This window comes from Petaurus breviceps, unplaced genomic scaffold (assembly GCF_028583685.1).
Source record: "Petaurus breviceps papuanus isolate PSGF00001 unplaced genomic scaffold, PetGlider_PUasm1.0 190, whole genome shotgun sequence".
In the NCBI taxonomy this organism is placed as follows: Eukaryota; Metazoa; Chordata; class Mammalia; order Diprotodontia; family Petauridae; genus Petaurus; species Petaurus breviceps.
Window position 1 is genome coordinate 1,138,099 of NW_027185810.1, and position 14,877 is coordinate 1,152,975.

The 14,877-nt window shown below is 36.5% G+C and overlaps 1 protein-coding gene across 5 annotated transcripts in view; it reads left to right on the forward strand.

The window, feature by feature from the left end:
- Positions 1–13,764, forward strand: part of SIRT5 (sirtuin 5) — a 32,661-nt gene extending 18,897 nt beyond the window's left edge. For all 5 annotated transcript variants that reach the window (XM_069092425.1, XM_069092430.1, XM_069092428.1 and 2 more), the window contains 3 exons: positions 2,153–2,276; positions 3,951–4,066; positions 13,235–13,764. In XM_069092425.1, coding sequence (XP_068948526.1) covers positions 2,153–2,276; positions 3,951–4,066; positions 13,235–13,310 — 316 coding nt within the window. In that variant the 3' untranslated portion in view covers positions 13,311–13,764. The remainder of the gene's footprint in view (positions 1–2,152; positions 2,277–3,950; positions 4,067–13,234) is intronic.
- Positions 13,765–14,877: the final 1,113 nt, after the last annotated feature.

The window sequence follows — 14,877 nt, forward strand, 5'->3', positions numbered from 1 at the left end:
GCACAAATCATAACAAAATAGAAAGAAAGGAAACACAAATTAGGAAAGTGCATTTGATAGCAGCAGCAAGATGGCACAGTAGATAGAGTGTCAGACCTGGAGTCAGGAGGACCCCAGTTCAAATCTAGCCTCAGATACTTAGTAGCTGTGTGATGCTGGGCAAGTCACTTAACCCTGTTTACCTCAGTTTCTTCATGTGCAAAATGAGCAGCAGGAGAAGAAAATGGCAAACCACTGCAGTATCTTTGCCAAGAAAACTCCAAATGGGGTCATAAAGAGTCAGGCATGACTGAACAACAAAAACAGTGGGTAACTAAAAAATTAATACTACATGCAGAAAATATAAATAAGAAGGTCTATATAAAAGAGTTTTTACTACCTTTATTCTTTCCTTGAGAAGTCTGGATTTGATATATTAGCAGAAATTCTTCACCCTTTTTGAGTCATGGACCCATTCTCAGAAGAATATTTTAAATGCATAAAATAAAATAAATAGCATTACAAAGGAAACCAACTATATTTTTGAAGTACAGATATATTTTTTTTTAATTTGAGGACTCTAGGGTAGACTAGGTGGCACAGTGAATAGAGCACCAGCCCTCCAGTCAGGAGGACCTGAGTTCAAATGCAACCTCAAACACTTAACAATTATTAGTTGTGTTACCTTGGGCAAGTCACTTAACCCCAATTGCCCTGCCTTCCACCCTCCAAAAAGCAAAAATAAAAATAAAGAAAAAATTTGAGGACCCTAGGTTAAGAGGCCCTCTCTCTATGAGAGGGTAAATAGCAGTGATATGATGAAAATGGTGTTTGGGGTAAAAAAAATCATTGTAATAGTTATTTCTGATAAGTTGAACTGAAAGAAGACCAATTAAGAGTCCCTGTTACAGAGTCCAGTAATAACAACTTCAATTTGATACTTCAAGGTTTGTCGAATTTTGTTCAGTTATTTTTAGTTGTGTCTGACTCTTTGTGACCCCAGTTGGGATTTTCTTGGCAAAGATACTAGAGTGTTTTGTCACTTCCTTCTCCAGCTCATTGTATACATGAAGAAACTGAGACAAATAGGGTTAAGTGACTTGCTGGGTCACATAGCTTATAAGTGTCCGAGGCCAACTCTATTCACCATGCCACCTAGTTGCCCCACACCTACATATAGTATCTCATTTGAGCCCCACAACAACCCTGAGAGGTAGACACTTCTGTTACTTTACCTCCCCTTACCCCTCCCTGTTTTATAGAAAAGGAAATCAGCACACAGAGAGATTGTGATGTTCCCATGTCATACATTTGGAAACAGAATTTGCACCAGGTGTCTCCTAACTCAGAGTTCAGTTCTTTCCCTATTTTCCATAACCCAAGGTTTAAAGTGATGAGCACCTAAACTGTCCTGGTAGTAACATTAGAAAGAGGAAGAAAGGATGATTCTGAGAGACATACGTAGGCACTTAGATGGATTTGTGACCTCGTTAGTGTATCCTCTCCCTCCTTCCACTGGAGGAGATCATAACATCCTTCTCAGATCTTCTCTGTATTTGTTTTCTTCAAGAAGATTCAGTACACTTAAAGACCATCTCAGGGCAGTGATATAACATTAGATAAATAATGTAATTATGAGTATCCTTGATGTGAATGGACCCAGCAACAGTCTCTTGTCTGAAGACCAGTCTAGGTAACGACACAGGGGCTCATACTAAAAAATTGTCCACCAAGGGATGTTTTTGTCTATGTTTTGTCAAATACTGCATTAGTACCCCTGAAATATGAGAGGTTATTGAGACATTAATGGGGAAAGGGGTTGTGTGGAAAGATGAAAGGTAAGTTAATAATAAAGCCTGAGTTACTAGGAACAAAATGGTGCTCATGAGAGTCAGGAAATTGAGAAAGGAGGCAAGAGATTAAGTTGAGAGAGGCCATATAGAATATACAACAAAAATAAAACAAAATCACTGTCCGAAAGGAGAGTGGAAAAATGTATTCTATACACAGGTCAGAGAGGTATATTCTTTAGTATGAGTACAAGTGCATAATTAGTGGAGTGAGTGGGGATGGTGGTTGTGGGGGTTTCAGGGATTCCAAGAAGGCATTAACTTTATTCTTTGTGTCAGAGCTAGGATTTTAGCAACTAGTTGAGTAATGTCTACATTCGCAGGTGTGAAGAAAAAGGTTGTAATGGCCTCCTTCGACCCCATGTGGTATGGTTTGGAGAAAATCTGGACCCTAACATTATTGACAAGGTCAACAAAGAACTTGCTGTCTGTGACTTATGTTTAGTGGTAAGTGATTCCCTGCTTACTCAGTCCAAATATTTTCAAAAACTTTCCATAAGGTTGTTTAGAGGTACAAAAAAAAGTGTCTTCTACCAAGAAACAAGACAGAGCAAAAGTGTTCATTTTTTTAAATGGCATTATCAGGGATATATGGATAGGAGAAGAATTTACGAATAAATGATAGAGAATATTAGGAAATGTAAAATAAATCATTTTGATTACATTAAATTAAAAAAGTTTTGTACAAATAAAACCCATGTAGTCAGTGTGAGAAGGAAAGCAGAATATTTGGGAAAAAATTTTATTGGGGCAGCTAGGTGGTGCAGTGAATAGAGCACCAGCCCTGAAGTCAAGAGTACCTTAGTTCAAATTCAGCCTCAGACACTTGACACACTAGCAGAGTTACTTTTGGTAAGTCACTTAACCCCATTTGCCCTGTCTTCCCCCTTCAAAAAAGGAAAAAAAAATTATAAACAGTTTCTCAGAAGTCTCATATTTCAAATATATAGAGAATTTTGTCTAATTTATAAGAATATGAGTCATTCCCCCATTGGTCAAAGGATATGAACGGGTGGTTTTTTGATGAAAAAATGAAAACTATATATAGTCACATAAAAAATTCTATAAATCATTATTGTGACTAGAGAGATGCAAATTAAAACAACTTTGAGATATCTCACACTTATCAGATTGGCTAAAATGATAGAAGGGGAAAATACAAATATTGGAAGGGATGTAGAAAATTGGGACACTGATGCTGTTGGTGGCACTGTGATCTGATCCAGCCTTTGTGGAGAACAATCTGGAATTATGCCCAGAGAGTTACAAAACTGTGTGTACTTTTTGACCCAGAAATATATCTCTTAGGTTTGTTTACCAAGGTGATCAGGGAAAAAGGAAAAGAACCTACATGTTCTAAAATGTTTTATATCAGTTCTCTTCATGGTGACAAAGAACTGGAAATTGAGGGGATGCCCATCAACTAAACAAGGTGTGGTATGTGATGGTGATGGAATACTACTGTGGTATAAGAAATGATGAGTTGGCTGATTTTAGAAAAACAACAGAAAGACTTGCATGAAATATTGAAGAGTGAAATGAACAGAACCAAGAAAACACTGTAACAGCAATATTCTTTGAAGAACAACTGTAAACAACTAAGTTATTTTGTGTATTACAAATACCCAAATCAACTACAAAGGACCTATGAAGGAAGATGCTATCCACTTCCAGAGAAAGAACTGATAAACAGAAGTATGCATAGTATGGTTTTACATCTATACATACCTGTGTCAAATGGTGGCCTTCTCTAGTGCAGAATGGGGAGGGAGGAAGACAATTCAGAACTTAAAATGTAACAAAAAATAAATTGAATTTTAAAAATTTAATGACATTAAAATATAAAAGACTAGACATGATATTTTATTCCTTTAGTACAATTTTAGAAGCATCTTCTCATTTCTTTTTTTCCTCTTGTATAACTAGAAAATTCCTAGAAATTTTTGTTGTTTTGTTCTTTTTGAACACCTGTTCCTTTGTATCCATTCATTTTGAGCTTTTGCCTCACACTTGGATCCCTCAGCCCTGTCAGAGTTTGTGGAACTGGGGAGATGGGGGTGGAAATAAACTTAGCTATCAGCAATCCAGTAATACGGCTTCTTTGATCTCATTGCTCTCTAGGTGGGAACATCTTCTTTGGTTTATCCTGCAGCTATATTTGCCCCGCATGTATCAGCTCGGGGAGTACCAGTGGCCGAATTTAACATGGAAACCACCCCTGTTACCCAAACCTTCAGGTAAAGAAATGAAACTAAGTGACAAGAGGGGCAAGGTGTGGCAGGTGTGTCTGCAATGATGTCATCATTTCCTGTCTGTGCTAGAGAAAGAGAATCAACACACAGAGGGCCCCATTTTAAATGCTAGCCTTTATGAAAGATCAGGACCAACTATTTCAACATAGACATTTGACTATTGTTGGTCATTTTGAATGTTCAGAAAAATATTTTGTTATTTAAATTTATAAGTAGAAATTAATCAAAAACTGATTTTTCATCCACTTAGTTTTGAGGATTATATTGTTTTGTTCCCTACAGTGGATATTAAGAACCCTATCTTTTTTTTTCCCTAAGTAAATACCATACCTCAAGTATTTATTGGCCCCCATAGATTACACATGTGGATTTAGTAATTTTCATACTTATTGCATTTCTTTTTTTTTTTTTAAGATTTGTGATTGCTGGTACCTTTTAAATTTAAATACTCTGCCCCTCTAACTATCTCCTGACCCTTTTAATTTGCTTTTTATTAAGCAAATAAAAAGGAAAAAAAAATACAGCCCTAAATACATAGCTGTATAATCTGAAAAAAAAAATTCTTACATCAGCCATGTCTGAAAATGTATGTCTCTCTGCATTTTAAGTTTATCATATCACTAGGAGGTGAGTGGCATGTTTCTTCTTCTTTCTTTTGGACTTGTGGTTTATTATTGCATTGATCAGAGTTCCTAAGGTCTTTCAAAATTGTTTTTCTCTATAATGTTGTTATTGTTGTATAAACTGTTCTCCTGGTTCTGTTTACTTTAGTCTCTTATCAGTTCATGGAGGTCTTCCCAATTTGCTTTGAAACTATCCATTTTATCATTTCTTATATGCAACAGTATTTCTTTATATTCATATACTATAGTTTGTTTATCTATTCCCCAATAGGAGGATATCATATTAGTTTCCCATTCTTGGCTACCACACACAGACACACACACACAAAACGAACTGCTATTCATGCTTTTGTACTAGTAGATCCTTTTCATTTTTTCTTTAATTTATTTTAGTGCAGAGAATAGAGTCAGTCAATAAATGTTTATTAAGCACCCACTATGGGCCAGGCACTGTCCTAAGTGCTGGGGTTACAAAAAGAGGCAAAAGATAGTCTCCGCCTTCAAGGAGCTCACAATCCAAGTGTAGTAATTGTATAATTGAATCAAAGAGTATATACATTTAAATAACTTTCTGGGCATTCTTCCAAATTGCTCTCCAAAATGGCTAGATGGCTCTGTCAATAGTGCACTAATAAGAATAAAAATAACTACCATTTATACAATGCTGTATAGGTTTGCACCATGCGTTATAAATATCATCTCACTGTTGTCCTCATAACAACCCTGGGAAGTAGGTCCTTTTATCATCATTCTCATTTTACAGATGAGGAAACTGAGACTAGAGGAGTTTAAGTGACTTGCCTAGGGTCACACAGCTAGTAAATATCTGAAGCCGGATTTGAACTCAGTTCTTCCTAACTCCAAGTCCAGCTTTCTATTCATTGCACCAACTCCCAATTTTCCCAAATAGTTGATAGCTGTGAGGTGCAACAATCTCAGTTACTTTGTGTTACATTTCACTAGTTACTAGTGACTTGGAGCATTTTTTCATATGGTTATTAATAACTAGGATTTTTTTTTCTTTCAAAACTGCTTTTTCATATCTTTTGACCATTTATCAATTGGGAATTAGCTCTATAAATTTATATCACTTTTTTACATATCTTGGAAATGAGATCTTTATCAGAGAAACATGCTGCAAAGATCCCCCCCATTTCCTTATTTTCTTCTAATTTTACTATATTACTTTATTAGTATGTGCAGAAGTTTTTAGATTTTGTACAGTCAAGATTGACTTTTCACATCTAGGTCATATAGTTCATTTAGAGCTTATATTGGTGTATAATGTGAAGTTTTGGTGTAAAGCTAATTTCTGCTAGACTGCTATCCAGTTTTGTCAGCCCTTTTTGTCAAATAGCAAGTCCTTCCTCCAGCAACTGGGGACTTTGGGTTTATGGAGTACTGTGGTACTGTTTGCTTCTATATGTTTTGAATCTAATCTTTTTCACTTGTTGACCTCTCTTTCTAGTACTACATTGTTTTAATAATTACTGCTTTTAATCACAGTTCATGAGTCCCCTTTCCCTTCCCACTTTTCTTCATGTATAAACCCTAAGATTCCCAATCTTTCTTTCCTCCATATGAATTTTATAATTTTTCTTAGCACTATAAAATATAATTTTGGAAATAGTATTGGCACTGCACTGAATAAGTAAATTAATTTAAAGAGCATTGACATATTTGTTAATTTAGCTCAATCTACACAAAGGTAATTAATGTTTCTTCAGTTATTTAAGTCTGTATTTCTTCAAAAAGTGTTTTATAGATTCAGATAATACTTGGATGAATCTTAGAAGATACACTCCCAAATACTGCATAGTTTTTATAATTGTGTTTTTATTTTGTTTTGTTGCCTTTTTTTGGAGGGGGGAGGGCAATTGGGGTTATGTGATTTGCCCAAGGTCACACAGCTAGTAAGTGTTAAGTGTCTGAGATCATATTTGAACTCAGGTCCTCCTGACCCCAGGGCTGGTGCTCTAGTCACTGTGCCACCTATCCACCCCTATAATTGTTTTGAATGATTTTTTCTTTCTAGTTCCTTTTTTCTGGGTATTTTACTGGTTATAAATAGAAATACCGATGATTTATGTGGTTTTATCATATATCCTGCAATTCTGCTGAAGCTATTCATTGTTCAGTTTTGTTGACTTTCTGGGATTCTCTAATATCCACATAATCAAGAGAAAATTCAGTTTCATTTTTGCTTGTGTTTATTTACTCAGTTTTTTTCTTGATATATTGCTATAGCCATTATCAGTAGAGCTATATAAAATAGAAGTGAGGACAAAGAATATCTTTGCTTTACCCTGATCCTACTGGAAAGGCCTCCAACTTTTCACCATTGCCCATAATGCTTGCTCTTGGAGTTAGATAAATATTACTTATCATTTTAGAAAAAAGTCCATTTATTTATATCATTTCTAGAGTTTTTCATAGAAATGAGTATTGGATTTTTGTCAAGCCTTTTTCAGGATCTGTTGATAAAAATAATTTTTTCAATTATCTGTATTATTAAAAAAAGCTTTATTATACTTATAATTTTCTTTATGCTGAACTAATTAACCTTGCATTCTTCATATAAACCAAATATGGTCATAGTGTACGCTATTGTAGCCTATTTGCCAGTACTTTATTTGTTCTTGTTTGTATCAGTATTCACTAGGAATATTGGTCTGTAGTTTTCTTGCTCTGCTTTTTAGGTATCAAGACCTTCTTTGTATCATAGAAAAAGATAGGAAGTGTGCCCTTTTTTTGTTATTGTAAAATGTTGATGTGGTATTGAAATTAATTATACTTGAATGTTTGATAGAATTCACATGTAAATCCCTCTGATCCTGGAGTCTGTTTCTTTGGGACTTCATTTATACCTTGGTCAATTTCTATTTCTAATAGTGAGTTATGTAAAAAATCCTTTTGTTATTCTGTGTTTTATATTTTTATAAGTATATATATATATCCTCAAAGTTATCGGTTTTTTTGTGTAATTAGGCAGAAAGGTTTCTGATAATTTCCTTTAATCCCTCTTCAATTGTTGAGTTTTCATTTTTCATTTTTTACAATTTGAACAATTTGGTTTTCTTCTCTCTGTTAATTAAGTTAGCTATTCATCTATCTTACTGGGTTTTTTAAAGATGGTTACTATTTTTACTTATCTATTCAGTGGCCTTTTTGCTTTCAGTTTTATTAATTTCTTCTTTAATTTTCAGGATTTCTACTTTGTTATTTAGTTGAGGATTTTTTACTTTTAAACAACTTAAACTTTTTTTTTCCAAACTGCATGGTTGCCCAGTCCACTGTTCTTTTTCTTTCCTGCTTTTGAAAGTGTTTAGAGATATAAAATTTCCCCTCAAAACTATTTAGCAGTATCCTTTCAACTTTGGTATGTTTCATTATTTGTCATTTTCTTTGATGAAATTTTTTTTTGTTTTTGTAACTTGTTCTTTGACCCACTAGTTTTTTTTTTTAACACACCCTTCAAGGGTCTTTCCTGAATATGATTGCTATTGCATTGTGATCAGTAAATGATGATTTAATATTTCTTCATTTCTGCATTTTTTGGTGAGGTCTTTATGCTTCAATACAGTCATGTTTTGTAAAGGTGCCAAGTAGTTTTGGATTATATAAGTTCTTTCTCTTTTCATTCAGTAATTTCCAGAGATCTACCATCTCTGATTTTTAAATTCTATTCAAGACTTTAATGTTTTTCTTATTTTTCTTTTGGTTAGAATAGGTCTGAAAAATCCATTAAAGTCTTCCACTATTATAGTTATTTTTTATAATTTCTCCCTCTATTTCAGTGAGCTTTTCTTTTAAGTATTTAGAAACTATGTTATTAAGTGCATATATATTATGTGTTGATATTGATTCATCATCTGTAGTACTGAAGTGCCCACCAGAAATTATACACTAGAGCCCCCTTAAACCTGCTAGAGGGGACCCCTACTGGATTCCTTGGAAACCGCCTAATAGGCTCCAATAGTAAAGAAATGTTTCACCTGTGTTGCCAAAAACATGCCACAGATTCCCATGGATTCAGGTCTGTTTCGCTTCAGTAGAAATAATACTAAGGCTTTGTTTCAATAGGAATAATACTGAGAATGCTTTGCTTCAATGGGAATAATACTGAGAAAGCTTCGACTCAATGGAAACAATGCTAACCCCTTAGAAACATATTCTGTTGCTAGCAATCACATTGTCTATAAAATTATGTCTAACAGAAAGCTCGAGGCTGTCTTTCGGTCTGAGAGACAGTCCCGGGCGGTTAATAAACACTCCTATCAAATTATAATTGGCCTAGCTGTCCTGTTATATCTCGGTGTCCATTACAGTGCTTATCTTTTTTGGAGGGGGGAAGGCAAGGCAGTCGGGGTTAAGTGACTTGCCCAAGGACACACAGCTATTGTGTCAAGGATCTGAAGCCGGGTTTGAACTCAGGTCCTCCTGACTCCAGGGCCAGTGCTTCATTCACTATGCCACCCAGCTGCCCCATCTATAGTACTTTTAAGGTAATGTAATTTCCTTTCTCTCTGTTTATCTTGTTCATATTTACTGCAACTTTATCTGAAATCATGATTGCTACCATTGTTTTTTTGAGTTAAGCTGAAGTATGAGATTTTCCTCCAGCCTCTCATTTTAATTCTGTGTTTATCTTTGTGTTTCAGTTGTATTATTTGTAAACAACATATAGTTAAATTCTGCTTCTAATCCATTCTGCTATACTCCTTCACTTTATGATTAAGTCCATCCCATTCACATTCACAATTATGATTGTCAATTGTGCTATTTTCCTCCATCCTGTCCTCTTGTACTTTAATTTTCTCTTTACACCTTACCTGCCTTTTTACAGATAGTAAGTTAAGTGAAAGTCTGTTTCTTCTCTGTTACAACTTTTCTCTTTCATTTGCCTTACCTTACCAGGTTTTACTCCTTCCTTTTCTCCAACATTCTAGTTTGTTTCACTCATGATTGTTCTCTTACCTCTCTTGTGCTCCCTCGTAGATGTCTCTACCCCTCCTTTATTTCTATCTTCTTCCTTTTCCCTTTTAAGTTTAGTGTACTTCTATACTGAAATTCCTTTGTGTGGGAGGAAGATGGGTAGGAGAGGGGATAGATGAGGAAAGGAAGAAATAAGTAATTATATTCAAATTTCTTTTCTCCAATGGAAATGAAAATAAGGTCCATGAGGATATGAGCTCCTACCCCATCCCTTCCTCCATGAGGATATACTCTTCATCTTATGCACCTCTATTATACAGGTGATTTCCTTTCTCTTCTTTCTCTTTCTTTCCAAGTATAGACCCATCTTCGTCTTCTCCCAAGAACATTAAAACAGAACTAAACCACCCACAAACCCTCTGTCATTTTAACCTTTGACTGTGACCCTTAAATTTATTAAGGTTCCCAGAAGTCATTTATTATTTATCCCTCTATTAACATATAGACAATTCATCTCCATATGTTCCCTTTAAGTTGAATAAATGTTTACCTTTCTTTGTTTCTCTTGGCACCTGTGTTTTCATTTTGAAATGGCTACTTAGCTCTAACCTTTTCATTGGGAATATTTGGAAATCTTCTATCCCATTAAAGTAAGAGCCACTTTTTCCCCCTATAGGATTATACTTAGTTTTTCCATACAAGTTATACTTGCTTGTAAACTTTTATCTCTTGCTTTCTGGTATATAAATAGTTCTCACTTTATGTAAATTTGCATTAAGCAGATTCAGCTCCCTAGGCAGCAGGAACCCAAGCCTTCATGCTCTGGCCCTGAGTAGGGGCAGCAGCAGCAGTGTCATCCACTCCAGGCACTGAAGCTGCTCCCAAAATAGGGGCTGTGAAGGCTGCAGAGCCATGGAGTGGGCAGGGTCATATAGAGCCCCGCAAGGGGAAGAGGAGGTCTGCAGAATAGTCCATTAACATTTAGCAAAAACTGTCTATGTTATGTTCTAAGTTCTTTTCTTCTTTATAGTGTGGGTTGCTAAGTCTTGTGTGATCCATAGTGTGGTTCCTTGATAATTGAACTACTTTGTAGCTCTTTGTATTTTTTCTTTGATCTGGAAGCTCTTCATTTTGGCTATTTATTTTGCAATTTCTTTCCAGAGATGCCATTACATTATTTCTATTCTGACATTGCTTTTTAGCCCCCTCCCCTTTTTTTTATAACGCAAGAGGGGAACCGTGAAGAGAGACAGGGGGATGGATTCTTTAACAATATTATTATTCGAAACTGCCTATTAGAAAAACTTACAGCAGATTGAAAAATAAATAGTTTGTCTCTAAACTCTGTCCACAACAGTTTAGTCCAGGGGTAGGGAAACTGCAGCTTGAGTACAGTCTTTTGACTGAATCCAAATTTTACAGAACAAATCATTTTATTAAGGATTTAAGATCACTTGTTCTGTGAAGTTTGGATTCGGTCAAAGGGTTGCACCTGAGGACCTAGAGGGCCACATGTGACCTTGAGGCTGCAGGTTCCCCAGGTTAGTCAGTCACTAAGGGAAATAGGTCATCATTTAGGCAGGCTTGACAAGATATACTCTTAACCTCATCTTGAAACTGGGAATAGTACTTAATAAAAAGGTTGAATTCTACTCTTGCTTCTTAAAACTGGGAATATTACTTTACAAAGCCTGAATTGTAATGCTATTTCTATAATAACTAAATAGACTGAGGGATGGGATTATATCTTATTCATATTTGTATCACTCAAAATGCCTAGAAAAGTGTTTATTTTTAAATATTAGGTCTCCATATCTCATTCAGGCTGGAAGTGCAAAGGCTACTCATGGGCTTGGTCCCACTCTGATCATTTTCCGGGCTCGGGTAATTTGCCCATCCTTGGACAATCTGGTTGCCCCCATTCCCTAGGACAAACCATAGCAATGCCAAACTTAGTTCAGACACCCTATTGACTTGGCTCACTGTGGCTCAAAACTCCAGAGCTTAAGAAACCTGATAGTTGCCATTTTTCCCCCAATAGCATGACCAGCAAAAGAGCTCTTTGTACGTAGCACATAATCCTTTGATATTTTTGAATGAAAATAGTTGTAGTAGAGAAATCTTTTAAAGATAGACAGCATCAACTTTTGGGTTTTATTTTGTTTCTTTAATTTATTTTCCTTTCCTTCATTTTTTTCCTTATACACATCTGTAGTAATAATTAGTCTTAAATCTAAAATTGGGCTGGTAAGTTATGAAAGAATACATAAAGAACTTCACTATAACTTATAGATAGCAGTATAAGTTTTTGCTGAAAGACAGTAACATTCTGAGTGGTATTGAAACATGCATAGATTTTGTCTTTATCAAATGGGTCTCAGTATTTTTCTGCTCTTTATCACAAAATGGCTTATATTTGGATTAGAAAAGCTTTGGGTGGGGTGGCCAGGTGGCTCAGCGAGTAAGAGCACTGGCTCCAGTGTCGGGATGACCTGGGGATCAAATCTGGGCTCAGATACTTAGCACCACACCCAGAAATAACTGGCCGTGTAACCTTGAGCAAGTTACTTAACCCCGATTGCTTAGAAAAAAAAAAAAGCTTTGGGAGCACTATCATGTACATTATCACATTTCATCTTTGTCTCTCACCAGTCCCAGGCCCATACTGTACCATATTTCTATAATGATTGTATATTTATGGGGTGTATGTTTAAGAGAAGAGGTAATGCAGAGTAGTGGACAAAGAGCTAACCTCAGAGTCAGGAAAGCAAGTCCTGCCCCTAACACATACTTGGTTTTTGACCTTGACCTCTTTTTTTTTTGGAGGGGCGGGGCAATTGGGACCAAGTGACTTGCCCAAGGTCACAGGGCTAGTAAGTGTTAAGTGTCTGAGGCCAGATTTAAACTCAGGTCCTCCTGACTCCAGGGCCAGTGCTTCATTCACTGCACCACCTAGCCACCCCTCATGGCCCCTCTTAAGAAATAAATTGCTTGGGGTGGCTAGGTGACAGTGAATACCTTTAAGTGGCACAGTAGATAGAGCATTGGGGTGTGCCTGGAGTCCAGAAGACCTGAGTTCAAATCTTACTTTGGTCACTTACTAGCTTTGCAATCCAGGTCAAGGCACTGAACCTGCCTGCCTCAGTTTCCCCAACTATAAAATGGGGATAATAATAGCACCTACCTTCAAACTTCAAAATACTATGTAAATATCAGATATTATTTTACTTAGTGTAAGAATTATTTTGCTTGAGGCACTGGGATTAATTGACTTGCTTAGGAATCCTGGCATGTGTCCCAGATGGGGCTTGATGAACCAAGGCCTCCTCATCCCCAAATCCAGTTTCTGTTCCCTGTGCTGCTTCTGGGGAGGATAATAGTCATGTCTGAATATCTGAAGGTCCCCAGGCATTTTCTAAGTCTATAAGTTGCAGAAAAGGTGCCACTCTACATTGGTAGAAGGAGTTTCCTTACACTGGTGAACTCACAGGTCCAGCCCCTAATGCTGTAATAGATAACGAATTATTTTAAAGAAATACGTGATTTCAGTTTGGTAAACCATATTTAATTTCAGTATTCTTTATTCTTGTTTCAGGTTTCATTTCTCAGGGCCCTGTGGCACCACTATCCCTGAAGCACTTGCCTGCCATGAATCTGAAAAAGCTTGTTGATTATTTGTGAGCATGAGAAAAAAAAATCACTCATAAGTACTAGGTTACAAATAGTTAAAACAAAAGGGGAGTGGGAAGAAGGTAGAGGGGAAAAAAACCTTGTAGATAAACAGAGAGTGGTCTCCTGTCCTCAGAACTGGTGGTCAGGCACGATGATCTCAAACACTGACCAGCAAATTACCCATTACATTTGTGTTGGATTGAAACCTGACTCCCAAATGGTTATTCCATATTTTATAGTTGTGGTAAAAATTATTTTCAGCTATCTAGATTTATAACATGTAATTTATCTGTAATTCTAATAGCATTTTTTTTTATGTTCCTAATATGAGCATGTGGATTTGATTTTTTTGGGCAGGGGCTAACATATTGCCTTTCCTTAGTTCTGATGTTTACAAAAATACTTTGGCAAAAAATAAATTCACAGTAATTTATTGTATAAAGAGGTTCACCCAAGATATTTCTCTATTGGTATACTTTATTATTTTTCTTCCTGTTAATGTACTTTAATGGTTGTGGCACATGTTATTTATGCTTGGTCTTTATCTTAGTCTCATCCATCCTCTCAGCCTCTTTCTGGCTTTTTCATAGTCTTAATAGGACTAATTTCATAGTCATCCTTCACTTTGCCTTCTCACTCTTACATCCAGTCATTTGCCGCATCCTGTTGCCTACTTCCCTAGCATATGTGGAGGGAGTTTTCATAGTGGGGTAAGAGAGTCCAAACAAGATGAATATTCGTGAGGGGGTTTTCCTTTATTCTGGAATTACTTCCAAAGTAGCTGCCTTCCTTTTTGGTACTAAAACAGTAATGCCATCAGTCTTCAGGAAAAAATTATCTAGATGCTATTTGCCTTAAAAACTTTTACATAATTTAATTCTTATTTTTCCACAAAACAAATTCTAGAGTGGTACCCCAAAACTCACTAAGATATTTCAGAATGGGGTGAGTTCCTGGAATCACCCAAATTCCTAGGAGTTCTCCCCAGCAGTCTTAAAATGATTGACCTCCCAACTCCTTAATGATTAATCCCCCAAACTCCAAAATCTACTAAAATATTTTTAGCAGTTCTACAAACTTTATTTCTGTAATTCCAATGTGGCCAAGGTTGAAGAGACAAGGAAAAAAGTGTCTTGTAAGGTTTTTTTTTTCCTCCTCACAATTTAATCTCCTGGGGAAGGTCTAAAGTAGGAGTTAGTCTTGCTTGACTAGGACAGTTGCCTGAAGTATGAAACTTCATGAGTCTTCCATAGTATTCTAAACTCTTTGGCTTCAGCCTTTTAGCAGTTTTTCTGGCTGGCTGAATTTTCCCTTTTAGAAATATTTCGGGGCAGCTAGGTGTTGCAAATGAGTAAAGCGCTGTTCCTGGAGTGAGGAGGACCCAAGTTCAGTTCTAGCCTCAGAGACACACACACCACACCCCACCACACCCTACCACACCCCACCCCACCCCACCCCACCCCACCCCACCACACCATACCACACCACACCCCACCACACCATACCACACCACACCACACCCCCCACCATACCACACCACACCCCACCATACCACACCACACCACA